General features: G+C 44.0%; 1 protein-coding gene across 8 annotated transcripts in view; it reads right to left on the minus strand.

Moving 5' to 3' along the window:
* Positions 1-2,123: 2,123 nt before the first annotated feature.
* LOC103349133 (uncharacterized) overlaps positions 2,124-26,557 on the minus strand; it is a 49,409-nt gene continuing 24,975 nt past the window's right edge. For 3 of the 8 annotated variants that reach the window (XR_016212751.1, XR_016212750.1, XM_070048386.2), the window contains exons 2-3: positions 17,837-17,919; positions 2,124-8,046 (exon numbers count right to left, since the gene is read on the minus strand). Coding sequence is in view for 3 of the 8 variants with exons in the window: in XM_070048386.2 (XP_069904487.1) it covers positions 8,043-8,046; positions 17,837-17,919 (87 nt within the window). In the remaining 5 variants the exon portion in view is untranslated. Of the gene's footprint in view, positions 13,780-17,836; positions 17,920-26,557 lie in introns of all 8 variants that reach the window. The other 5 variants (XR_016212747.1, XM_070048385.2, XR_016212749.1 and 2 more) reach the window with 3 other exon arrangements.

The following is a 26,557-nucleotide window of genomic DNA, read 5'->3' on the forward strand; positions in this document are numbered from 1 at the left end:
AAGAGAGCTCATTAGATCATTTAAATCTGTGATTTTTCAAAAAGATATGTGTGTGTTTTAATAAGCAAACAGAACAAAATTATGGTCAGGATAATGGAGTCTAAGTGTTAAAGAGCAACTGCTAAATATGTTAATAGATAAAAATCATGTGTAATTGCCATGTTCTTTGGATGCCAACAATACCACGAACTGGTTTCTCAGGCCCTGGACAACGTTAGACTTCACTTGGGTAGAGAAAGTGTTTCCATTGTACGCACAACAAATTTGCTTTTGGATCTGCTTTCATGGGTAAAACAATGGTGGTTTAACTTCTTTCACACTCAAATTATCACAGTAGGCATGAATCTAAACAAGGTCATAAAATATTTGTAAACATGATATGAGTTCATTGCAATCTCCATGAAAATAGTTTGTGAACTGTATAAAAAACTTGATAAAATACTCTCACTCCATCTTTTTCTGTCTTGCCTTTCAGACAAATTTTTAAAAACAGAATTCTGCAATGGTTCAAGAAATTGATTCTTTATAGATATATTTTGGATTTTTAAAAAGGAATTTGTGATCTGTGCGAGCCAGCATTTGTGGCCCAGCAGGTTAATCCACTGCCTGTGATGCCAGCGACCCAAATGGGTGCCAGTTCACATCCCAGTTGCTCCACTTCCGATCCAACTCCCTACTATGGCCTGGGAAAGCAGTGGAAGGTGGCCCAAGTGCTTGGGCCCCTGTAGCCACATGGGAGCCTTGGATAAAGCTCCTGGTTCCTGGCTTCAGACTGGCCCAGCCCTGGCCATTGTGGTCATGTGGGAAGTGAACCAGCGGATAGGAGATCTCTCTCACTCGCTCTCTGTCTTTCCTCTGTCTATAACACTGCCTTTAAAATAAATAAATCTTCAAAAAAATTGTAGTCATGAAAATATGAATTCATCGCCTGACTTTCAGATAAAATCTTTAGCATGTTAACAACGAAGATTAAGTTTGAAATATACTCACATAGCTCGTATCTTGCTTCCTAAAGAGGAAATAAGCAATAATTTTTGAGCCAGAAAAATGTGAAATCTGACAGTAGGTTAAAAACCAAACCTGGAACAGTATAAGTTAAGGCTGCTTTATCCCTGAAATAGCACAGCTGGCAAGTTCTGCCACTTTCTGAAGTTGGACAATTGTCCACAAATTCTCAAACCCAGGGTCATCAACAATGACCCATGAAAGAGTTCTCAGAAAGAGGTGGCAGACATCGGTATAGTTTGCTTCCATGTATGAAATGTGGCTCCAATGAGAGAAGTACTGTCTTTGCAAGTTACAAATCCTTTGAAATTGGAATCCAGAAAACCTCTCTGTGGGAGTCGCTTCTTCCTTTCTTAATGAGGTGAGTAGCATTGTCTTCACTCTCCAGCTGGTTTCTCAGAAACCAGAATCAGCCTTCCATATAAATATAATTTCATGTTGTGGGTAGTAAGTGCTCCCACACCACATGCCTCAGCTTCTTTAGAAGTCAACGGCATGGCCGGGAAGGCCTGTCTTCCCAATCGGAATGTGAAACCGGGCCCTCCAAATGGCTTCATATTTAACCATTAACTATTAAGAGCAGCAACTGCCTAAAATAAAAGTCCTTGGCATAATAACCATTTTCACAAAACTAATTCCCTCAAATAGGCATGTCCTAATGGACCAATAAAACTTGCCTTGTCGTGCCTGAATACAGCATTCCCCCCATTTAGGGCTGGCTGTAATTGGTGATCAGTGTTCAGGAGAAAGTGGGAGGTGTGGCAGCTTTACATAATGATACTGTACACTGGGCTTCCACGGGGCCTTTCATCTGAAGATCTCAAAGTACTTGACAAACACTAATTAATACTCATGACACCCCGGAGAGGGAGGTAAGTATTATTATCCCCATTTCACAGATGAAGAAATGGCGAGGTTAAGTTGGGTAACCTGGTGAGTCAGGGGCCGAGTGAAGAGTTCCTAATTCCTGGTCTTGTGCTCACACCAGCATTACAAGGGGCCGCCATTGGAAAGATAAAAGGAAAGGCACCTCATTTTCGAATACCCCTAGGTGAAAACACCAATTATAAATGGGATTACAATTAAGCCATTTGATTTTAACAACAGTAATACCATCTTGTAATCTTCAAACTTTATTATAAAAAATCAAAATACCATTTAAAGTAGTTTCTTAGACTCTGAAACATAAAACAAAGATGATTTGGTCATGGAAGAAGCAATACAGAAATTTATGGTGAGTCATTTGAGATAGAGGTCACAGAGTTTGGTTGCATTTGTTTTTTAGGATACTGGGTCAGATTCTGGCAACAAGTCTAGCAGTCCCAAGGGCAGAGGCGAACCTTCTTAGAGTTTGCTTGCATGCAGGACCACTGGGCATAACGCTCCGTAGATGTTGGCTAAGCCAATGAAACCTACTAAGTGCCAAGATGGTAAAGGGAACAGGAGAGAACGTGAAGAGGAACTGAATACAAGAAGGAATAAAGAACCGAGAGTCTAGAAGAAGGAATGGGCCAAGGGCTCAGGGTGAAAGCCTCGAGTTCTAGGTTGAAATTGGAGCACTCAGTTTTCGAAGAACTCCCTGACAGTCCCCTCCGGAAGCTGTGTTATTGCTTACAAACCATTATACAGCTTTGTTCAGCAAAAGTCAATTGGCTTTTAAACACCCCACTGGGTTCTTACAGTTCCTGTTTAGAAGGCTGACTGTTAAATGTTGTTCTGTGCAAGAGGGGACTTGGAAATAGGTTTGAGATGAGCAGGGAATCAGCCGTACCGGCCTCATTTGGTTTCTCCAAATCTCTCTGCCTCAGCACCCTTGCAGGGGACCACATACCCTGATGCCTTTACCAACTTCCACCCCTACATTCCTCACCCAGTTAACTGTCCCCTAGCCTTTTCATTTCCATTTAAACATCATTAGCTCTTTAGATTACATTAGCTCTGTGGTTACACCTTCTGAGAACTCTGCTTTTTCCCTTCATAATAGCTATCCCAGCTTTTAATTAAATATACGGGTTTTTAAAAATTAATGTGTTTTCCTCTTCCTACCCACGCTGTCTCTTTCATGAAGGTCCTTGTCATTTTGATTCCTATTACAACTTCAGCATGTAAGAAGTCCTCAATAAATATCTGTTGGATGAATAAACAGACACATTGCTAATTACTGAGAAACAGGGAACTGGTAGCATTTTGGATGAGCTCCTCTTAAAACAGTGAAAAGCAGCCCCTGTTAGTAGGAAGTAGGCCTGGTACTGTTAGTCTCCAGCGTTGCTGTGAGCTGGCCTACCACTCATAGCCAGGCCACCGCGTACATCACCATTTCACAGACTATCAGGGTCAGTCAAGGCCATCCCTTGATTGTGACAAATCAAGACAAAACGAGAATATTGTCCAAATCCCCCAAATATCCAAGCATCCCATCTTCTGGGTAATATGAGTGATGGCTGCTTCTTTGCCAGTCATAGCTAGAGCCTGGCATCGTTCTTCCCACTTCTTAGTACTGTGTCTGGGCTGTGAGTCAGCAATGCAACAGTCATGGGCACTGTTTCTAATGCACATGTTTCTTGAATGCATCTCCTGAACAAACCTTCCTACGTGGTTGTGCCATGGTGTTCCCTGTTAATGAGGCAACGATGGGATTTAGCAAGAACTCAATCCAGGTCTCCCAGGGAAGTGGCAGGAACCCAACTACCTGAAACCATTACCACTGCCTCCGAGGGTCTGGATTAACAGGAAGCTAGAGACAGGAGCCAGAGCGAGGGGTCAAACCCAGGTGGGTACTCTGCTGTGGGACAAAGGTGTCCTAACCAGCATCCTAACTGCTAGGCTAATTGCCCACCCAATGAAGCATTTTAATGACATGGTAAAAACCTTTTCTTCTAGCGTTTCTATGTCAGTTTTTGCAGTTAGAGCTGGGGAGTTTTCCATGGTCTACACTGTGAAATATGAGAGTCCAATGTAGGCTTCTTGAATGCTAGGAATGTTCTATGGAAGCTCGAGAAAGGAGCACCTTCAGATCAATTACATTGTGGTGCAGAGAGAAATACCTTTATTTTAAAAATAGTATTTATTGGGGCTGGTGCTGTGGCACAGTGGGTAAAGCCACCGCCTGCAGTGCCGGCATCCTGTATTGGTGCCAGTTCAAGTCCTGGCTGCTCTACTTCTGATCCAGCTCTCTGCTGCTGGCCTAAGAAAGCAATAGAAGAGAGCCGGCGCCGTGGCTCAATAGGCTAATCCTCCACCTTGCGGTGCCGGCACACCGGGTTCGAGTCCCGGTTGGGGCGCCGGATTCTGTCCCGGTTGCCCCTCTTCCAGGCCAGCTCTCTGCTATGGCCAGGGAGTGCAGTGGAGGATGGCCCAGGTGCTTGGGCCCTGCACCCCATGGGAGACCAGGAAAAGCACCTGGCTCCTGGCTCCTGCCAGGATCAGCGCGGTGCGCCGGCTGCAGCGGCGGCCATTGGAGGGTGAACCAACGGCAAAAAAGGAAGACCTTTCTCTCTGTCTCTCTCTCACTGTCCACTCTGCCTGTCAAAAAAAAAAAAAAAAAAAAAAAAAAAAGAAAGCAATAGAAGATGATCCAAGTGCTTGGGCCCCTGAACCTGCGTGGGAGACCTGGAAGAAGCTCCAGGCCTCTGGTTTAGGATTGACACAGCTCTGGCCATTGCAGTCATTTGGGGAGTGAACCAGTCAATGGAAGACCTCTCTCTCTCTCTCTAACTCTGCCTTTCAAATAAATGAATCTTTAAAAATAGTACTTATTAAATTTTTCTAAATGTATAGAAAAGAATACAGATCGTCTAAATTGAGTTATCATGGATGGCATTTTATAATGTACCCAGTGTTTTCTTCTTTATTTTGCATAAATATGTTATATATATTCATATACAACTATGAAAAAATGTTTCCAAGTCTCTATTGGAGAAAGAAAGAGGGCCTGCCACAGGAAGAGGCTCCCTAGCACCCCAAGAACAGATGGACCCAAAGCCAAACATGAGGACCAGTGGTTGGGGCCGTAAAAGTCACCTGGAGCAGTGGCTTTCACACTCATCAGAAATAAGAAACACCCAGAGGGCTTGTTCAACGTGACACCCGGCTTCCTCCTGCTCCCTGGATGCAGCAGGTCTGGGACTGGTCCCTGGCGTCTGCATTTCTAACTTTCTAAGAGTTCCCAGGTGCTGTCAATGGCTCTGATTTGGGACCACATTTCAGGAGCTACTGACAGAGAGTAAAACTAAACTGAAGAGTCAGATAAAATGATGAATTAATTGTGGGTGGAGTTGGGGCCGCTCAGAACTTCTTTCTTTGATTCTGTGGAAATGTTTCCTGCAGGGCGTTAATCCCCTTCCCGGCTAAGGAGATGGCGCCTGCTAAGCCTCACTGAAGACATTTCAGTAGAATGAGCTGTTGTCGCGCTCTGGGGCTACACTCCTGAAGTGAGTCTTTCACTGAACCATACGTAGATATAGACCATGAGGAGTGTGGGGCCACTTGGGTTCAGAACCTGGGAGCCACCTGCGGAGTTTAAGTCTTACACTCCTGACGTCCATCTTAACTGTTTTCTAAGTAAGTAATAATAAATAAGTAAGTGTTCTGGTGGCACTGACATTCCCACGAGGAACGAGCAGACAGAAGGCAAACCTGTGAGCCACAAATACATAATCATTTTGATCATGACCCCTTGCATATTTTCTGGGGTCGTGCGTGAGGGGTTATGTGAGCAGGTGGCATCAGCTGAGGCTCCTGGGTGCTTCTGGGGCTTCCAACCTGCTGCTGTGAGGTGCCAGGTCCATAGAGGAGCAACAGAGAGATACGGATTTTGTGCTGTAAAAAAGTAATGATGGGGGTGGGCCTTTGGCCCAGCACTTAAGATCCTACAGCAGATTACCTGAGTTCGAGTCCTGGCACTTCTCCTGACTCCGGCTTCCTGCTAATGCAGGCCATGGGATGCAATGGTGCAGTCTCAAGTAACTGGGTTCCTGCCACTCACGTGGAAAATCTGGATTGAATTTTTGGCTGCTGGCCTTGGCCTGGCCTAGCCCAAGTTATTGCAGGTATTTGGGGAATGATCCAGAGGATGGGAGCTCTCTCTCCCCTACCCATAATTTTTCTGTTTCTCTGCCTCTCAAAGAAATACATACTTAAAAAATTGGAAATGGATATGGAAGGTCAAAAAATTCAACCCTCCTCCCAAGACATCTACTTTAAATCCCTGGGATCTGGGAAGGTGACCTTTTTGGAAAAGGTTTTTTTTTTTTTTTTATTTAGTAAATATAAATTTCCAAATACAGTTTATGGATTACAATGGCTTCCCCCCCCCCATAACTTCCCTCCCACTCGCATCCCTCCCATCTCCCGCTCTCTCTCCCATTTCACTCACATCAAAATTCACTTTCAATTATCTTTATATACAGAAGATCGATTTAGTATATATTACGTAAAGATTTCATCAGTTTGCACTCACACAGAAACACAAAGTGTAAAATACTGTTTCAGTACTAGTTATAGCATTACTTCACACTGGACAACACATTAAGGACAGATCTCACATGAGAAGTAAGTACACAGTGACTCCTGTTGTTGACTTAACAATTTGACACTCTTGTTTATGGTGTCAGTAATCTCCCTAGGCTCTAGTCATGAGTTGCCAAAGCTATGGAAGCCTTTTGAGTTCTCTGACTTCGATCTTATTCTGACAGGGTCATAGTCAAAGTGGAAGTTCTCTCCTCCCTTCAAAGAAAGGTACCTCCTTCTTTGATGGCCTTGTTCTTTCCACTGGGATCTCACTCACGGAGATCTTTCATTTAGGTCTTTTTTTTTTTCCAGAGTGTCTTGGCTTTCCATGCCTAAAATACTCTCATGGGCTCTTCAGCCAGATCCGCATGCCTTAAGGGCTGATTCTGAGGCCAGAGTGCTGTTTAGGACATCTGCCATTCTATGAGTCTGCTGTGCATCCTGCTTCCCATGATGGATTGTTCTCTCCCTTTTTGATTCTATCAGTTAGTATTAGCAGACACTAGTCTTGTTTGTGTGATCCCTTTGACTCTTAGACCTATCAGTGTGATCAATTGTGAACTGAAATTGAATACTTGGACTAGTGAGATGGCATTGGTACATGCCACCTTGATAAGATTGTATTGGAATCCCCTGGCACGTTTCTAACTCCACCATTTGGGGCAAGTCCAATTGAGCATGTCCCAAATTGTACATCTCCTCCCTCTCTTATTCCCACTCTTATATTTAACAGGGATCACTTTTCAGTTAAAATTTAAACACCTAAGAATAATTGTGTGTTAATTACAGAGTTCAACCAATAGTACTAAAACAAAAAAAAAATACTAACATGGATAAAGTATTATAGGAAAAGGGTTCTTTGAAATAAAGTTAAAGAGCTTGAAATGAGATCATTCTGGATTATCTGGTTGGACTCTAAGTCCCATGACAAGTGTCCCTCTAAGAGAGAAGCAGATGGGGCTGGCGCTGTGGCGTAGTGGGTGAAGCCGCCTCCTGCAGTGCTGATATCCCATATGGACACCAGTTTGAGTCCCGGCTACTCCACTTCCAAAGAGAGGTGGAGAAAGAGTCTCCACAAGAATCTCAAAAGATCTGGGGCCCTGTGGCTCCTGGATCCAGACGTCTTGACCCCCAGAACTGGGAGAGAAAACATTTCTATTGTCAAGTGGCCCCGTTTACAGGAACTTGTTTTTCGGAAGCCACAGAGAGTTAATACAGGAGAAAGGGGCTGGCACCGTGGCTCACTTGGCTAATCCTCCACCTGCGGCACCGGCACACCGGGGTCTAGTCCTGGTCAGGGTGCCGTATTCTTTCCCGGTTGCTCCTCTTCCAGTCCAGCTCTCTGCTGAGGCCCGGGAGGGCAGTGGAGGATGGCCCAAGTGCTTGGGCCCTGCACCCCATGGGAGACCAGGAGGAAGCTCTTGGATCCTGGCTTCGGATCGGCACAGCTCCGGTTGTAGCAGCCATTTGGGGGGTGAACCAACGGATGGAAGATCTCTCTGTCTCTCTCTCTCTCACTGTCTATAACTCTACCTGTCAAATAAATAAAAATTTTAAAAAATTACAGGAGAGATTAGCAACGGTCCACAATTATTAGTTGATGTATTTATTCAGTGGATGTCGCCCTCCCCTCCCCTCACTAACAAGAGCTCCCAGAGGGCAAGGATTCCTGGGTGCTGTTTCGTTGCTGTGCCTGCAAGGTGCATAGTTCCCAGCGTGTAAATACCGTTAAACACGGTGATAGTGAAGAGCGTGATCTGAGACGTTTGAGTAGATGAGACGTAGAAGATGAACTGAAGAGGAGATGTGTATTCAGGATGGAGGGACAGAGCTTGACACAGAGCCCTGAGCAGGGATGGGCTCCATGGCTCTGCCTGCTTGGGAGAAGACAGGACGGACACAGTGGGACAGACAAGGGGGGATGGGTTTATGCAGCAGGCAGGGGATGACAGCAGACTGAGCCTCTAGGGATGCTATCAACAATTTCATCGGTGTTCCTTTACCTGTCCCAGGTGCTATTCTTGAGGTGCATAAGCTGGGTGCTTTTTTTTTTTCTCCGTCTTACTGACTTTGATTATCACTGTTCCATAGAATTCTTTTTTTATTTAATGTCAGCCTAACTCCAAGGAGGAAATCTGTGTTCCAGGCTTTTCGACCTAACGTTTACTCTACTTTCTCAACATTTTCATGCCAGCCACGATTCCCTGGCACGTTCCCTCAGCTGTCCTAAATACTAGCCCCTCCTTCAGTTTTTTCCACAATTAATAAATGCTCTTTTCCCCACTTCCCTTTATCCGATGCTGAGTCGGTCGTTTTGCCTCTGTCAGTTCTTTCAGGCACAGAACATATGGCTTTGCCATGGTTGATTATAACTGACTAGCAATATTTATATGACATTTCATCTCCAGGGCTTTTCACATTTCTTTAAGACCTCTTTTGTGGGCATCTTTTTTTATTTTCCTTTTGCACGCACTGTATGCAAGTATCAATTTATTTTTCACTTCAAACATCTTCCGTATCATCTTTTTGTCTCTTAAACATATCTTAGTAGTTATTTTGAATTTCAAGCCATCTTCCTTGTGTTTTAGTTTTTGCATTTTATCAATTTCTCATAAGAACTTTCTCGTAGGAGCTAGGTTCTCTTGCCCTGCCTACTCAGGAGATCTTGCAGAACCAAAAAAGGAGGAGCAGTAATAAACATTGTCTCCTGACAGTCTATGTTTATGACCACAATATAACTCAAGGCGCATTTTCCAGCCTAACTTTAGCCCTTCATGGTTTTTTTCCCCAAGGCTTTCACTCTCAGGAGAGAACGAAGTGGCAAATGACATTCGGACCAAATCCTTTGGTAGAACTGACGATGCGTGAGAATAATTCAATAATTTGAGAATATTTCAGGTCGAACGTCTCAGAAAACTTAGGCAGTTTTATCTGTCGCTCCCCCTCTTCGTGGAGGAACGACACAGGACCCTGCGCTGTTCTTTCGTCTGCTCGGCCCTCCCCGGGTTTGCTGCTGGTTCTTCCCGGGTTGGCTACTATCCCTTCCACCTCCGTGGAAGGGCAGTTCCCCCTGGCCGCATTCCCCACTTCCGCAGGGGAGCGGCACACTGCCGGCCGGCTCTCTGGGGGGCTGCACGGGTTCCCTTAGATGTTCCCCATAGATGTTTCTGGTGCGTGCCGTCTCTCTCCTCCTTTATAGTCCTCCTCCACCAATCCCAACTCGGCTGAGTATGCTGCTCTCCAATCAGGAGCAAGTCCTACAGTTAATTGGTTGAACTGGAGGCAGCTGTGCGGAAGCTGTTTACTTCTCTCCCAGCGCCATATTGTGGGAGAGCAGATGCATAGAATAAGTCTTAATTCCAGTAACTTAGTCCAGTCCGGATTGCTCCCCACAGATCCCCCTTTCTTTTTATTTTTTGGCGTTGATACGCGCCTGTCTTCGGTGTCCCGCGGACACACTCTGCTCTACTTGCTAGAGTTGCCACAGGCTCTTACAAGTCCTATCAGGCAAACCGAATCCGGGTCCTCTCTTCGCCATGTTGTGAGGAGGTTTTTAGGCGCTGATGCGTGCCTGTGTTCGGTGCCCTGCAGCGCATGCTCTGCTCTGCTAGAACTGCCTGCAGGTGTTTACAAAACCTATCAGGCAAACCGAATCCAAGCCTTCTCATTGCCGTATTGTGGGGGAGACTTATTAGTGTTGGTTTGTGCCTATCTTCGGTGACCTGCAGCTCATACTCTGGTCGAGCTTTGCTGGCGCTTACCGCCTTAAATCAGGCAGACCGAATCCAAGCCTCCTAATTGGCATGTTGAGGGGAGGCCTTATTTTTCTCTATTTCTCTATCTCCGGGCATTCCTACCTCTCCCATTTCACTTCTATCTTCCAGCATTCCCATTTCTCTTTTACTTCACTTCCAAACTTCTGTTTCTCTTATCCCTGCGGCTTTCCGGCACCTCGCCCCGCCGGCGGGTTCCCGGCTCTGCGCCGCTTCAGCCCGCGCGCCTCTCTGCGCGGCTTCCCGGCTTTGCGCGGTCCGCGGTCTCCACGCTTAACCCTTTCGCGTCTGAACCACGGCCTACGCCAGCGTTCCCTATCTATTCACGCCCCGTGCTCTCTCTGCACGCGGCGGCTTCCGCGAGTAACACAGCGTAGCTTGCGTCTCCACCACTAGCATTCAATCCAAGTTCCCCGGGCTAGCCTGGCGAATTCAACCCAGCGTACGTCTCCGCCCCACGGTTTGGCTTTCCGTCCTTTGCTCCCCGGGCTAATCAGACGGATCCCAATCTGGCTTGCGTCTCAGCTTCTGGTTTTAACTTTTCGCCCCCTATTCCCGGGCTAACTTGAGAATCCCAAAGTGGCTTTCGTTTCCGCCTCGGCCTGCACTCGCGGCTTCATTTTCCCTAACATTTTTCTCTACCCGGTATGTTTCCCCAAACTTTCCTCCAACAATACTCCTCCCTCATTTCTCCTGGCCTCTCCCCACAGTCCGCGTCCGAGTCTGTTTGTTCTAGCTTTAACTTTCGCTTTCGACCTTAGAGATTTCTCCCAGCTTCCCCCCGTAGTCCGTATCTGAGTCTATGCCTAGGCTTTCAATAGCTTCTTCCGGCTCCTTTTTCGTCCGGCTTTTCCCTAGGCTGTTTGCTAGTCTCTCTCTCCGGTATTTTCCCAATTCTTCCCGTTTCTTCCCGTTTCTTCCCTCCTAAGTTTGCTATCCGTCCTAAGTTTCCTATCCGTGCTAGGTTTCCTATCCGAGTCACGACACCATTATGTCGCTCCCCCTCTTCGTGGAGGAACGACACAGGACCCTGCGCTGTTCTTTCGTCTGCTCGGCCCTCCCCGGGTTTGCTGCTGGTTCTTCCCGGGTTGGCTACTATCCCTTCCACCTCCGTGGAAGGGCAGTTCCCCCTGGCCGCATTCCCCACTTCCGCAGGGGAGCGGCACACCGCCGGCCGGCTCTCTGGGGGGCTGCACGGGTTCCCTTAGATGTTCCCCATAGATGTTTCTGGTGCGTGCCGTCTCTCTCCTCCTTTATAGTCCTCCTCCACCAATCCCAACTCGGCTGAGTATGCTGCTCTCCAATCAGGAGCAAGTCCTACAGTTAATTGGTTGAACTGGAGGCAGCTGTGCGGAAGCTGTTTACTTCTCTCCCAGCGCCATATTGTGGGAGAGCAGATGCATAGAATAAGTCTTAATTCCAGTAACTTAGTCCAGTCCGGATTGCTCCCCACATTATCTATTACCTTTGTTTAAAAAAAAAAAAAACACAAAATCTTCAAAGAAAGGTTTTCATAACTTTCCAGGCATGGTCATGGTCAATAAGTGTTGAAACAGATAGAATTACAGTCGTAATAACTCTCCAAAAAAAACAGCCAGCCCCTTGGCCCTACATTGGGTGTTTCATTCTGAGAGCACGTTTGAATGTTAGAAAACTGCCCACCTTTGGCTAACAACCCCTAAAATAAAGGTAGCAGGATAGTTTCCAGCTTATCCATCGTTCTAGTAAACTTCTTGTTTTGAAGGTTTTTTTCAAATGTGAAAGCATTCAGAGGCACAAAACCTGCTCAAAGCCCAGGTTTCTGCTTTGTTATCACAGAGAACAAACTGAAAACAAGCATTTCTCAGGATTGCTATGATCAAAGCAACTGAATGACCGGTCTGAGAGCCCGACTAAGCACTTTGCCACACAGGGGATTGTATAATTTCAAAATGTAAGAATATACAGGAAAACTGTCTATGCAGCTCTGTAAAGAACATACCTGTCTAGAATATAAGACTGGGCCCAAATTATAACCCTGCCACTAAGCAGCCATTCATCAACTTCCTTGTTGTGAGAAACAAAGGGACGCCATACCCACTTTCCTCTTTGAACCTGGACGGCACCAGCTAAATGCCCTCCTAGGGCAATAGGGAATGTTGACAGCCAAGATCTCCTATGACATTATGAGGAAGAGGGTTGTATGGCCTTTGTGCCACTGTGTCAAAGTAAGGAATTCCCATAATCACCAGGGAATAAGCCTGGTTCCCCAACACCATCACACGCCACCTTCTCCTCCCACCCTGGGGAAAATCCAGGATTGGTTTTCCTTCCACAGTAATAAATAAAACTGCTCTCTAGAATGATGGGAGGAGTGTTTGGCCTAGTGGTTAAGAGGCTGTTGGGGAGCAGGCGCTGTGATGCAGTCTGTTAATCCCCCGCCTATGGTGCCAGTTCTAGTCCTGGCTGCTCCTCTTCCAGTCCGGCTCTCTGCAATGGCCTGGGAAAGCAGTAGAAGATGGCCCAAGTGCTTGCGCCCCTGCACCCACATGGGAGACCTGGAAGATGCTCCTGGCTCCTGGCTTCGGATCAGCCCAGCTCTGGCCATTGCGGGCATTTGGGGAGTGAGCCAGCAGGTGGAAGACCTTTCTGTCTCTCCCTCTCACTGTCTGTAACTCTACTTCTCAAATAAATAGATAAAATCTTAAAAAAAAAAAAAAAAAGGCTGTTGGGATACCCGCATCCCACGTCAGAATGTCTGGATTCGATACCCTGCCTTAGCCCCTGACTTCGGCTAATGCAGACCCTGAGAGCCACACGTGATGGCTCAAGTAGTCGGGTTGCTGACACCCATGTGGGAGATCTGGATTGCATTTCCACGTCCTGGCTTTGCCCCTTTCAATCTTGGTTGTTGCAAGCATTTGTGGAGCGACCCAGTAATGAGAGTGCTGTCTCTCACTTGCTCACTTCCTCTCTCTCTCTCTCTCTCACACACACACATATAATTAACCAAAAGCTAATTTTAAAAAAATAAAGCCTCAGTCTGGCTAACCCCAGCTGTTGCAGCTATTTTTGGGGAGTGAACAAGGGGATGGAAGATATCTGTCTCTCTGTCTCTCTCTCTCTGACTCTCTCTCTCTCTCTGTCTCTCTCTCTGTCTCTCTCTTTCTCTGTCATTCTGCCTCACAAATAAAACAAAATAAATCCTTTTTTTAAAAAAAAATAAAGAAAGACTAGTGAGTTTAAAAACAGGCATGTGTCTTTCTCCATAAAGTCCAAAAAATTGATAAATACAAAACTGGCTCTACAACTCAATGAGTATTCGCAACTCAGGACCCTTTCTGCATGGCCATGAGACTGCTGTCCTCACGAAGACATCACATCTAAGATCAAAGAAGGAAGGAAGAAAGGAGTAGGAAGAGGAAGGGAGCCGCCAGCATCGAGCCATCTGGAACCAAAAGCTGCCTAGAGATTTCCAGCTGATATCCTCACCGGCCAGAATTGACGGCACCACCTGCAAAGGAGGTAAAGAAAGGAAATACTGAGGTTAGCACATTGTGTTCCGTCTAATATCAGGATTCTGTGAACAAGAAAGTTGGAGGGAAATTAAACTGATTAATTATAGGGTCTGTCACAACCCTGAAACTTATAAACAATTGCAGAAAAAGGAACACCCATGATGTGTCTGAGAGAAAGCATCTATAACCCTGGCAGAATTGGATCTTGCGAAGCTGTTCCAAGGACAACCATGTTCCATCACAGAGCTCCTGGGATTGGACAAAGCCTCCAAAGGGTGAGTCTCTGGCACATGGCAAGTGGCAGTAAATATTAGCTGTGTGGTAGTGGTGCAGTGAAAGATATTAATTATTATTACAATGGCATGAGATAAATTAAGGATTACCCATTCATCCAACAACATTTATTGAGCTTCTTCTTTATATGAGAAGTTTTTCTGTCCAAATCCTGGGAAGCAGAATTTACTGGGTGATTCATATTATCAGGGAAAAACACAAACCTTTACTTTGGACTTGATATTCAGAGAAAAGGATGACTGCTTTTGGAAGACATACCTAAAGATTCAGAATACCATTTATTCTTTTCAACAGCAAAATTATAGATATGGGAAGCACTGTGGCCTCAATAAAAGATTGTAGTAAAAATCTTATGATATTAAAGTGACCACTGAACCATCTTAGGTGCGCAATTCAGCAATAAAAAGTTATACGTAACAATTTCAATTAAAGATTGAAATCAAATAAAAATTCTACTTATGGTTAGAACAAGGGAATGGAGACATAAAATAGAATCAAAACAAGAGAAAGCATTACTGTGAAAAACCTGTCAGTTCATCAATGAAAGTTGAACCCCACAGCATAAAAATTGGGCAAAGACAAGAATACTCCAATCATACATAATACAAATGGCCAATAAGCATATTAAAACATGAACTTTGGGCCGCTGCTGTGGCGTAGTGGGCAAAGCTGCCATCTGCAGTGCCGGCATCCCAGATGGCTTCTGGATCAAGTCCCAGCTGCTCTACTTCCGACCCAGCTCTCTGCTATGGCCTGGGAAAGCAGTAGAAGTCCTTGGGCCCCTGCCCTTGTGTAGGAGACCAAGAAGAAGCTCCTGGCTCCTGGCTTCGGATCGGTGCAGCTCCAGCCATTGTGGCCATCTGGGGAGTGAACCAGTGGATGGAAAACCTCTCTCTCTCTCTGCCTCTCCTTCTCTCTCTGTGTAACTCTGACTTTCAAATAAATAAATAATCTTTAAAAATCATTAACTTTGCCAATAATTAAATATTGCATATTTGCTCACACAGTTATCCAAATGAATTTAAAATTACAAAGCAGTGTTTTTGAAGAAACAAGAAAATGAATACAATGAAAGTTGGTATAAGTTGACAATTTTTAAATCATTTAGCAATATGTATAAGTATTCTTAAAGATATGATTTGATTTAGTAGTTCAGAAATTTTTTCTAAGAATTTAATTATAAATGCTTTCAAAATATTGTGTAAACATTTATTCAATATATTTTTGATACAGCGTTGTTTTTATTTTATTAAGTTTATTTGTGAGACGAAGAGACATAAATACATACAAACAGACAGAGCTCCCATGCACCGGTTCCCACCCCAAATGCTCACAACAGCTAGGGCTAGGTCAGGGCCAAGGTTAGGAGCCAGGAATCAATCCAGGTCTCCCACGGGGTTGGCAAAAGCACAAGTACTTGAGCCACTGCTGATGCTGCCAGGGTCCGCATTAGCAAGAAGCTGGAGTCAGTAACCAGAGGAGGGAATTAAATTCATGTGCTCGTCTGTGAGATGCAGGCGACCTAACCACCAGAATGAATGCCCACTCCCAGCAGAATATTCAACAGACATAAATACACAACATAAATACATTGCAATCTGGAAAGTACAGCCCATTCATATGCAGGTTTAAGGATCATATTTTAAAAATATATTGTGGGGCCAGCGCTGTGGCACAGCCGGTAAAGCCACCACCTGCAGTGCCTCCCATATGGGTGCCAGTTCTAGTCCCAGCTGCTCCACTTCCGGTCCAGCTCTCTGCTATGGCCTGGGAAAGCAGTGGAAGATGGCCCAAGTCCTTGGGCCCCTGCACCCATGTGGGAGACTGGAGGAAGCTCCTGGCTTCTGGCTTCGAATTGGCACAGCTCCAGCCATTGCAGCCCATTGGGGAGTGAACCAGTGGATGGAAGACCTCTCTGTCTCTGTCTCTCTGTCTCTCCTTCTCTCTCTGTCTCTCCTTCTCTCTGTAACTCTTTCAAATAAATAAAAAAAATCTTTAAAAAATACATTGCAAAATAGGGCAAAGTATAGTTACCTTAGTGTTTACTTGGGGGAAAGATACAAATCTCATTACAGTGTGATCCTAAGATTTGTTCTTATCTACCACTGATTTCCTCCTTGGACATATGAGACATTCAATAATTTTTTAAAAAATTTTTAGAAGATTTATTAACTTATATGAGAAGCAGAGTTAGACACAGAAAGGGAGAGACATAGAGAGGTTTTCCAGCCTCTGGTTCACTCCCCAAATGGCCACAATGGCTGGAGATGGACCAATCTGAAGCCAGGAGCCAGGAACTTCTTCCAGGTCTCCCATGTGGGTGCAAGGGCATGAATACTTGGGCCATCTTCCACTGTTTCTCCAGGCCATTAGCAGGGAACTGAATCAGAGGAGGAGCAGGCGGGGCTCGAATGAGCACCCATATGGGATGGCGGCACTACAGGCGGAGGCTTAACCTAATACGCCACACTAATTTTTATTGAAGTAAAAAATGCATATGTGCACAAAAAGAGACTAGGAGTTCATAAAGACTATCAACAGTAGTTTATATGAGGTGGCAGGATTGTTTTATTTTCTTCTTCCTAATTTCTTTTCAAGTAGAAAACTTGAAAACTTTTATGAGTAAAGTCAAGGCATTTTATTGACTTGGGTTATAATAGATACTTCCAAAACATTCTAAAGGGAGCAAGAGAAAAGGACTTTTTGTTACATTATTTTTCAAGAAATTTAAATAACAATTTCAATGAAACAGCACTTGTAAGACTGTAGTGTGTGGCAATTGGTCCAAGTAAGTTCCAATGTATTGCAGAATGCAAGTATGAATAGATATTTTCTTTGCATCAGTAACAATACATTTATAAAACACCCTGGTATAGACATCTTTTATGGTGACTGAAGATTGATTGATGAAACCACTTGGAGAGATGCTTCCAGAACAGTTTGGTGTGGGAGGACCCTGAAAATAGTGTTTGATGTTGGCTAGGATCCAGTTTTATGGGTTTCTCGATTTGGAGGTACTTTGCTAGCTAAGTGGTTTGGTGACACATCACTCCTGGACAATGACCTGAACCCCTTTGCCTCTGTACCCCATCTGCAGACCGAAATCGGCAGGTCTGCAGTTCTGCTTGGTCAGCACAGCCTTGCCTGTCACCCTTCACTGCATCCCGCTGAAGAACAGTTCCACCTTATCTGGGAACAGCTCTCTCGACAAGCGCTGCCCCGTGCAATCATCTTTCACCACTGCGGCCACTCTTGCCATAGCACAAGCAGAGACATTTATCTTGCCGCTAATGGATAATTAGTTTTAAAAATGTATATTATGACACAATTAAAAAAAAAAAAGAAAAAGACAAGCTGGACAATGGGACTAAATGTCCCTTCTTCAAATTGACTTCTATTTAGCTCTTCCAATGTCATCCCAAACACAGATAACTTTTCTTTCATGAATTGTTCTCCTGAATGATTTATACGTGTCGTGTTATCTGTGGCTCTCTCTGCATCCCCTGGTGGATTTAGCCAGCCATCAGCTGCATAATTGTTAATTTTAACAGTATAAAAGGTTCTGATGCAAAAGAGATACGGTGTTGGTAGAAGAATTAATTGAAATGTATCTCCTAATCACACCAGTCTCCTACTGCTGGTTTCCCACACACAAAAATTATACTTTAGGTTTAAGGTTAAAATAAATTTACATCCTTGCTACTCAAGAAGCTTTGGGTCTAGTGGTGAATGGAAATGCTACTTGTTTATAATACTTACAGAGGCTTTTCATGTGGAACAATTACAGGGATGGTAGAAGCCATGGTCCAGGGCACATTTTCATAGGTAGAGGAGTCCCATAGCTGACAAGAGATAGGAGGGAAAGGAAATGAGGGAGAGAGAAGAAACCAAAAAGACTGAGAAGAAATAAAACATGGTGGGTCATTTATTACTAAGTCTGCAACCCTCCTTCTACATCTTTCAACACACATCATATTTCCCAGCATTAAACATTAATATGGACCATATTTTCACTCCAATATTTCTTTTCTAAGAATGTTAAGTGTATGAGGCTATTCAAAAAGTTCACGGAAAATGACATTAAAAGATAAGCTTATTTTGGTACCAAAATATTGGAAATCCATGCATAGCTTTGCCATAATATTCATTTTACATGAACTTTCCGAAGACTCTTCAAACAGGAGACAGAGCCTGAAACATCCTTGCAACAATTATATTTGGATGGTTGAAGTCATAGAGGACAAAAGCAAGTTAAATCCAAGTCTATTTTCCAATCTACAAATGAGGAGACTTCAAGCATCGTCTGATCGTTTCTGGATATGCCCATCAGTCAATCAGGCACAAGTATAGTTTATAAGCACTTATCACGAGCCTGACCTCTGCCAGGCTTGGCCTGTGCAGTTCACAGCTGAGGATCAAAGAATATTTTAGGCCAGACCCATCTCATTTATTCACTCCCTCATTTCTTTAATAAACATTTCATGAGCACCTAGAAGTGTCTGTCACTGGGTCACAGAAAAGGGGCCCTTGCCCATTTGCAGTAGTTCACCAAGTAACAGAGGAGAGGTCATGAGGGAAATTATCCAAGGGGCTAGAAGCCCCAAGGAGGGAGGCCAGACACCCACCACTTGAACTCTCCCTTCTCATTGCTTGCAAATGAAAACACCCAGGACTGGTAAAAATCCAGCCAATTCACACGCGTATTTTCCTACACACCCAAACCTTCACCGGTGCCCATTTCTGTGCACAGGCAGCTCTCAGCTGGTGTGTGAGCTCGGTCTGGTAGATACAGACAAGTCCTCAACAGGGCAGGAGGAGCTGTCAAAGCCCCTTACCTGTTGCTGGATTTAACCAGTTCATCTAGTCTGTATTTCTTAAACAGGAAAGCCAGAGGCTGCTAACTGGTAAAGGCTATTATCATGTGAATGACATTTATTGCTTAATAAAAAACTAAACATTTAGCTCTCATATTGCATATTGAGTCTTCAGCAAACAAAAAGAGCATGCTCAACCTCTTTTTTTTTTTTTTTTTTTTTTTTTTTGCCACACAGCAGATTCAAGGATTATGTGCCTATAATTTTAGGACACAAAGGCTCAGCTTCTTAAAGCCGAAATAAACGTCAACTGATCTGTGAATATTCTTATATATTACGTATTGCATTAAGACATAAGCATATCATCCAAGTCTTTCCACAGTAAAGCTCAAAGATGGGTCTATCTAGGGTCAGGATTGGGGGAAGTTTACTCATTACCATTGGTCAAATACAATTCCTTGTTCATGGCAATCTGTGTATTTAATTGCATTTTCTTTTTAAAGCTCAATGTAGGTGGGTAGATCTATAGACAGAATTACAATGCAGCAATTGAGAACCAATGATTTTCTAAGCCAGGGATATTGGGTATTTAATTTTGCTTCTTAAATCCATACTTGGTGGGCTCTTAACGAACACAATAGAGAAGGAGTTATGTCCTAATCAGTTTATAAGATAGTATGAAGGAAATGCATGATAGACCAACCCGATGTGTAAATACAATAACACAATGAAACCTAATCTACTGCAAAGCTTTAATTTAATCCTTCTATAACACAAGAGTATTGGAAACTGGCTTATGAATAGCTCAAGAATGCATAACTGAACTGTATAGCCTTGGTTAAGTTTAAAATGTTCAAATCTAACTTGTAATTTATATAAATTATTATGTAGCTTTTACATAAAGAAGAAACCATGGATTATACCTAAAGAAGAGAAGATTTCTAAATAATAACCTACATTCTTTAAAACAGTGCAAAATGAAGCTTTTTATTTTTCATTTTTTTCATTTTCAACCAGTTTTTTTTGTTTGTTTGTTTTTGTTTTTGTTTTTGTTTTTGTTTTTGACAGGCAGAGTGGACAGTGAGAGAGAGAGACAGAGAGAAAGGTCTTCCTTTGCCGTTGGTTCACCCTCCAATGGCCACCGTGGCTGGTGCGCTGCGGCTGGTGCACTGCGCTGATCCGATGGCAGGAGCCAGGTGCTTCTCCTGGTCTCCCATGGGGTGCAAGGACCAAGCACTTGGGCCATCCTCCACTGCACTCCCGGACCACAGCAGAGAGCTGGCCTGGAAGAGGGGCAACCAGGACAGAATCCGGCGTCCCGACCGGGACTAGAACCCGGTATGCCAGTGCAGCAAGGCGGAGGATTAGCCTAGTGAGCCATGGCGCTGGCCATTTTCAACTAGTTTTTAACAGGTTCAATACAGTTCATGGACACAATTCCAAGACTGTAAGATAACATTAGCAAGTATGAAAATGATTCACCTGTACACTAGGGTACATGCGTGCGCGTGTGTGTGTCTAACAAAAGGCAGAGATGCATGAGTATAACGTGAAACAGTGAAAAGGCACTTGTAGTATTTTGTTTTATTTCACTTTAACTTTTTAACTTTTAAGTTTCTGTAAATTATTTGGTCTGAATGGTAATTATAAAAGCTGGTCAAGTCTACATTTATAAATATCTGTGAAACTAAATGCCCTTGTAACCAATGAAAATGCTAGCGGACATTCTTTAAAGTAGAATAGTGAAAAGGTGTGCTAACACAGTGACCTTTAAAATAGAACAAGATAGAGGAATGCCTGCTCTGATTTTAGCAAAAATCGCCTTTTATTCAAACCTAACATTTGCAATTTCTCAACTTTGTCAAGGGGTGTTTAAGTCACTCCTCCTAAAACTCAGCAACACAGTGCTTGGGCCCCGCTGTCCCCCACGTTCCTTGTCTCCAATGGATTTCTTGCCCTTCACTGGATTTCTCGTTATTCCCATGTAGTCTCTCTTGGGCCTTCTCTGTTTTGCTTCTCAGCCCTCCCTTATTCACGTCCTCCCCTTGGCCCTCTCCCACAGGATGAATGCATTTGTCACAAACAGCATTTCGTCAGTTTTCAATAGCACTGCCCTTGCTTGGATGCAGGTTAAATCCCTTTGCCCAAACAGACCAGAAACGTGTGGAGAACAGGTAGAGAAGAGAACTCCAGAGAGAGATGCTTCTCAATCGCACTTCCCTCTCCCTGCTTTATTCCCTGTACACAGCAAAGTTCAGACATGCTTGACATGTGCTTTCCTCGCAGCAAATACACAGGATACACACTAGTGTCGCTTGTTCGATTCAGTTTGACCTAATGAAGGCCAACTGTGCGGAAGTCCAACATCCCAGCTGTTGTGTTGTGTTCATTACTTTGCTGGATAATGTCACTGCTTATCATAGAAGGGAAAGTCTGTGGCCTGAAAACTTCTCAGATGAAATAAAATAAATACTAACTGCATTAGAGATAGATCCTGGCTATGAAAGTGAGGGTACACATACATAATAGGCACTGGAATAAAAACAGTCATGCTTGCTTGACAGTGGTGAAGAGTTGGCAAGAGAGGATTTTTTTAAAAAAGAATTATTTATTTGAAAGGCAGAGTTTCAGAGAGAGAGAGGGAGAGAGAGATAGAGAGATCCTCCATCCACTGGTTCACTCCCCAAATGGCCAAAATGTCCAGGACTGGGCCTGGTTGAATGGCAGGAGCCAGGAGCTTCTTCCTGGTCTCCCACGTGGGTGCAGGGGCCCAAGGACTTGGGCCATCTTCCACTGCTTTCCCAGTTGCATTAGCAGGGAGTTGGATTGTGGTGGAATGAGAAGGCCATACCAAGATGGCTGCTGGCAAAGGAAACTGCCTGGCAACAGGCTGTGATTGAATGGCTTCAGAATCTGCCTGGCAACAGGCTGTGATTGGTTAGGGCATAGACCACACCTTGACCGGATTGACTGCCTTGGCTATTTAAGCTGCTGTACTAACCGAAATAAATGAGTCTGCAGGCTGCTCACCTCTGGCCTGCTTTCACCCGGCTCCCGGGGTCTGTGTGGTGACTCCGCACCTCTTGCCCTCACCACACTCCCCATCTCAGAACGAATCCACTGCAACATTGGATCAGAAATGGAGCAGCTAGGACTTGAACTGGCACCCATATGGGATGCCAGCATTGCAGGTAGTGCTTTAACACATTTCATCACAATGCTGGCCCCAGATTTTGGGCTCTGCAGATGATAGGCATGTTCTATAACCATATACAAATGACTCCTAAAGAACTTCATTTCTTCATATCAAACCCAAATACATTATTAGTTCAGTGGGAGTTCCATTTGATATATTTATACGTGTGGTGTTTAAGAGACCTTTGCTTTGCATTCTCATTTGCTGAAAATCTAAAGAGAGAATTCAGTGTCATAAAATTAGGAAAACATAAAAGTCAGAGCTAATATAGCAAAATGTAATATATAACAAGATTAAACTGTATATAATTTTTAAAAGATTTATTTATTTGAGAGGCAGGGTAACAGACAGAGAGTGGGAGAGATGGAAAGAAAGGTCTTCCATTCACTGGTTCACTACCCAAATGGCCACAACAGCCAGAGCTGAACTGATCTGAAGCCAGGAACTAGGGGCAAGAAGCTAGGAGCTTCTTCTAGGTATCCCACATGGGTGTAGAGGCCCAAGCACTTCAGCCATCTTCCACTGCCTTCCCAGGCCATTAGCAGAGAGCAGGATTGGAAGAGGAGCAGCTGGAACTCAAACCGGTGCCCATACGGGATGCTGGTGTTACAGGCAGAGGCTTGACCTACTATGCCACAGCGTCAGCTTATGATTTTTTTAAAAACAGACCTACATGGAAATTGAGAAAAAGGTTATAAACTTGAAAATGTATCTAATCCACCATACCAGAACTTGTTTGTAGAAAGCAAAAAAAAAAAAAAAAATCTTACAAGTAGCTATTGTTGGGTTTCAAAATTAATAGAGCATGGTTCATGCCCACTCAAGGGTGCAAAAAGCAAACAAAAATTAATACAGCAATAGTAATTGAAGTCTACTTGAAGTGGGAATTCTCATGTTGTCCAAGGGCACAATAACAAGGAAAAATAATTTTATTTCATATATATTTAATGATACAAAATACATAATAAGAAAAGAACTCATTTATTTCATCAATCTACTGGATTTGCATCTCCAGCCCCAATTCTCTCTAAACAACCCACTCAGAAATAAGCAACGTTAAAATAAAGAAGCAATTAAAAGCAAGGAAGAAGCTGTTTAGGTCAAGAGACATAGCAATTATAGAAAATGAGTGGGGCTTGTTTGGATTCTGGTTTGAGAAGTTTAAGAAAAATATCTTTTGAGGAAAAAAGTGTATATAGACTTGAAATCAGATTATACTGAATAATAATTATTAATCTTGTTGGATGTGCCCAAATATGCAGATCATCTGGGGGGAAAACAAGCCTATGTCCATTGGAGATACATCCTGAAGTATGACTAGTGAAATTACATGCTCTCTTGGGCTTGTTTTAAGGTAGAATAGAAAAAAAGTAAGATTTTTTTTTTCTAAAAAAAAAGAAAGATGATAGAATGTTGATAATTACTGAAGCTGGGTGATGGGTTCATCATACTATTATCTCTGTTTTTGTTTAAATTTAAAGATTTTCATAACAAGAATGAAAGCTAAAACAATAATCAATGCTCTTTTTCTATTTATTTGAAAGTCAGAGTTACACACACACGGGGGGGGGGGGGCAGAGACAGATAGGTCTTCCATCCGCTGGTTCACTCCCCAATTGGCGGCAACAGCTGGAGCTGTGCCAATCCGAAGCCAGGAGTCAGGAGTTTCTTCCAGGTCTCCCACGTGGGTACAGGGGCCCAAGGACTTGGGCCATATTCTATTGCTTCCCCAGGCCATAGCAGAGAGCTGGATTGGAGGTAGAGCAGCCGGGACTCGAACCGGCGCCCATATGGGATGCCGGCACCGCAGGTGGCTGCTTTACCCACTATGCCACAGCAGCAGCCCCAATCAATGCTCTTTTTTGTTAAAAAAAAAAAGTATTTATTTATCTACTTGAAAGGCAGAGTTAGAGAAAGAGAAGACAGAAAGAGAGAGATCTTCCATCAGTTGGTTCACTCCCAAATGGCCTCAATGGCCAGGGCTGGCCCAGGTGGAAGACAGGAACCAGGAGCTTCATCTGGGTCTCCCACAAGGGTGGCAGGGGCCCAAACACCTAGGCTACCCTCCTCTGCTCTTCCCACGCCATTAGCAAGGAGCTAGATAGGAAGTGGAGCAGCCAGGACCAAAACCAGTGCCCACATAGGATGCCAGTGTCACAGGTGCAGCTTAACTCACGGCACCACAATGCCAGCCCCCTAATCAATGCTTTTGAGAATCTTTCAAGATAGACACAGAACCCAATAGTGCTGGCAGGAAGTGTGGGGCAGGTGACCATTTTGGGGTCATCATTAGGGGGACAGAAGCACAAGGGCAAATGTGGCGGCCGCTTCTCCAACCACGCTCAGAGTCTCCCCTCAGCATCACCATAGAATGGGTTTCTGGCATGCCTCCAGCTTTGCAACTGTGCCAACTAGCTTCTGAACAACCACGCTTCTCCCCAGACAACTTGTTGGCAATGAACTCAAGAGCTGAATGAACAAGGAGAACACATATTAGCTACAAGGTTAAAGTTTAACCCCTTCACTAGGTGTTCCTACCTGTGGCTTGCCCACATACACCTATACAGTTTCTAAAGAATCACCCTGAACCTTCGTGGATAGAATGTGAGATGGCTCTGTCCCTGGCCTACTAATTCTCATTCTAGCCTTCCAGGTAACCCTCCACACAACAGCCCATGTGCATGGTGTGGCTATAAACATCATCCCTTATGGCATAGCAGCATTAGGTCTGTGTTAATGTTTTTTAAGACCTCAGGGTGGTAGCCATAGAGTACATTAAAGAAAGTTGTGATGTTTACCATGTGATGCTAAATATGTGAATTAGTTTTTGAAATACCCAAGGCAGCAAATTTGTAAAGACGATTTTGATGAGGAGGAAACTGAAGAAAAAGCTCCAGTGAAGAAATCCATATGAGATACCTCAGCCAAAAATGCACAAGAATCAAACCAGAATGGGAAAGACTCAAAACCATCAACGCCAAGATCAAAAGATCGAGAATACTTAAAAAAAAAAAAAAAAAAAAACAGGAAAAAATACTCCTCAAATGCCAAAAAGACTTAGTTCTGTAGAAGACATTAAAGCAAAAATGCAAGCAAGGATAGAAAAAGGTGGTTCTCTTCCCAAAGTGGAAGTCAATTTCATCCATTATGTGAAGAATTCTCCCAGATGACGGACCAGGAGGCTATTGAAGATCTGTGGCAGTGAATGAAGTCTCTTTAAGAAAGCAGTTTATGGATTGGAGCCGTGGCTCACTTGGTTAATCCTCTGTCTGCAGCGCCGCCATCCCATGTGGGCGCTGGGTTCTAGTCCTGGTTACTCCTTCTCCGGTCCAGCTCTCTGCTGTGGCTCGGGAAGGTAGTGGAGGACGACCCAAGTGCTTGGGCCCTGCACCCGCATGGGAGACCAGGAAGAAGCACCCGGCTCCTGGCTTTGGATCGGCGCAGCACCGGCCGTGGCAGCCATTTTTGGGGTGAACCAACAGAAGGAAGACCTTTCTCTCTGTCTCTCTCTCTCTGTCTATAACTCTACCTGTCAAATAAAAAAAATAAGTAAGTAAGTAAAAACAAAAGTAGTTTAAACAGTTTGTTAAAGTTTTCCATCTTATTTCATTTCTGTAACAGCTGATACCTGGCTGTCCTTTTTATAATGCAGAGTGAGAACTTTTCCTACCATGTTTGATAAACGTTGTCCAGGGTCCATTGCCAAGAATGTGTTGTCTAAAGTGCCTGTTTTGTTTTTATAGATGGAACTTCGCCTTTTGCTTGGTTTTAAGTATATGTGGAATGTTCTGCTAGGACACAGTAGTAGCAGTGGTCGGACATGGAAACGGTGGGGAGACAAATATACATGTGAAATAAACTCAGTATTTTAATAAAGTAAAAAAAAATTAGAAAAAATCTTTTTAGCTCACACATTTATAGTTTCAAAGTCCAAGCAGCGTGATATAGACATGGGCCCACAGCAGATGGCAGAAGACATACACGTGAAGGACCACGTGGTAAGCCAGGAAGCAGAGTAGGTGAACCCAAACCCTCTGGTGAGAACCCAAGAGAGCTCATGGGAACTACCCTGTGACCCAAGGATCTCCGACTAGACCTACCTTCCAAAGAGAGGTTCTACCACCCTGGGCACCAAGCCTTTAACACATAGGCCTTTGGGTGACATTCAAAGCTAAGGCATGGCGATGTGGACAACTATACCTTCTGTTTCTGAGATCCTGTGTGCACTCACTAGGAAGAAAGGGTCATCAGGTTCCCTATCTAAGGCCTGATGTCACCTACATAGAGAAGTATGTGCCAGGAAAAAGGAGCATCTCCCCATTCGTTGTTTGCTTGTACCCTAAGAGTCTGTCTGTATGTCTGAACCCTGACCAACTGTTCTGTCAAAGGACTTAAAACAGGAATAACTTGTAAATACATCTTTTGTACATTAAAAAAGTAATCTTTTCATTAAAAAAAGAATAAGTATTG

This window comes from Oryctolagus cuniculus, chromosome 9 (genome assembly GCF_051225735.1).
Source record: "Oryctolagus cuniculus isolate XC-2025 breed Fujian yellow rabbit chromosome 9, ASM5122573v1, whole genome shotgun sequence".
NCBI lineage: Eukaryota > Metazoa > Chordata > Mammalia > Lagomorpha > Leporidae > Oryctolagus > Oryctolagus cuniculus.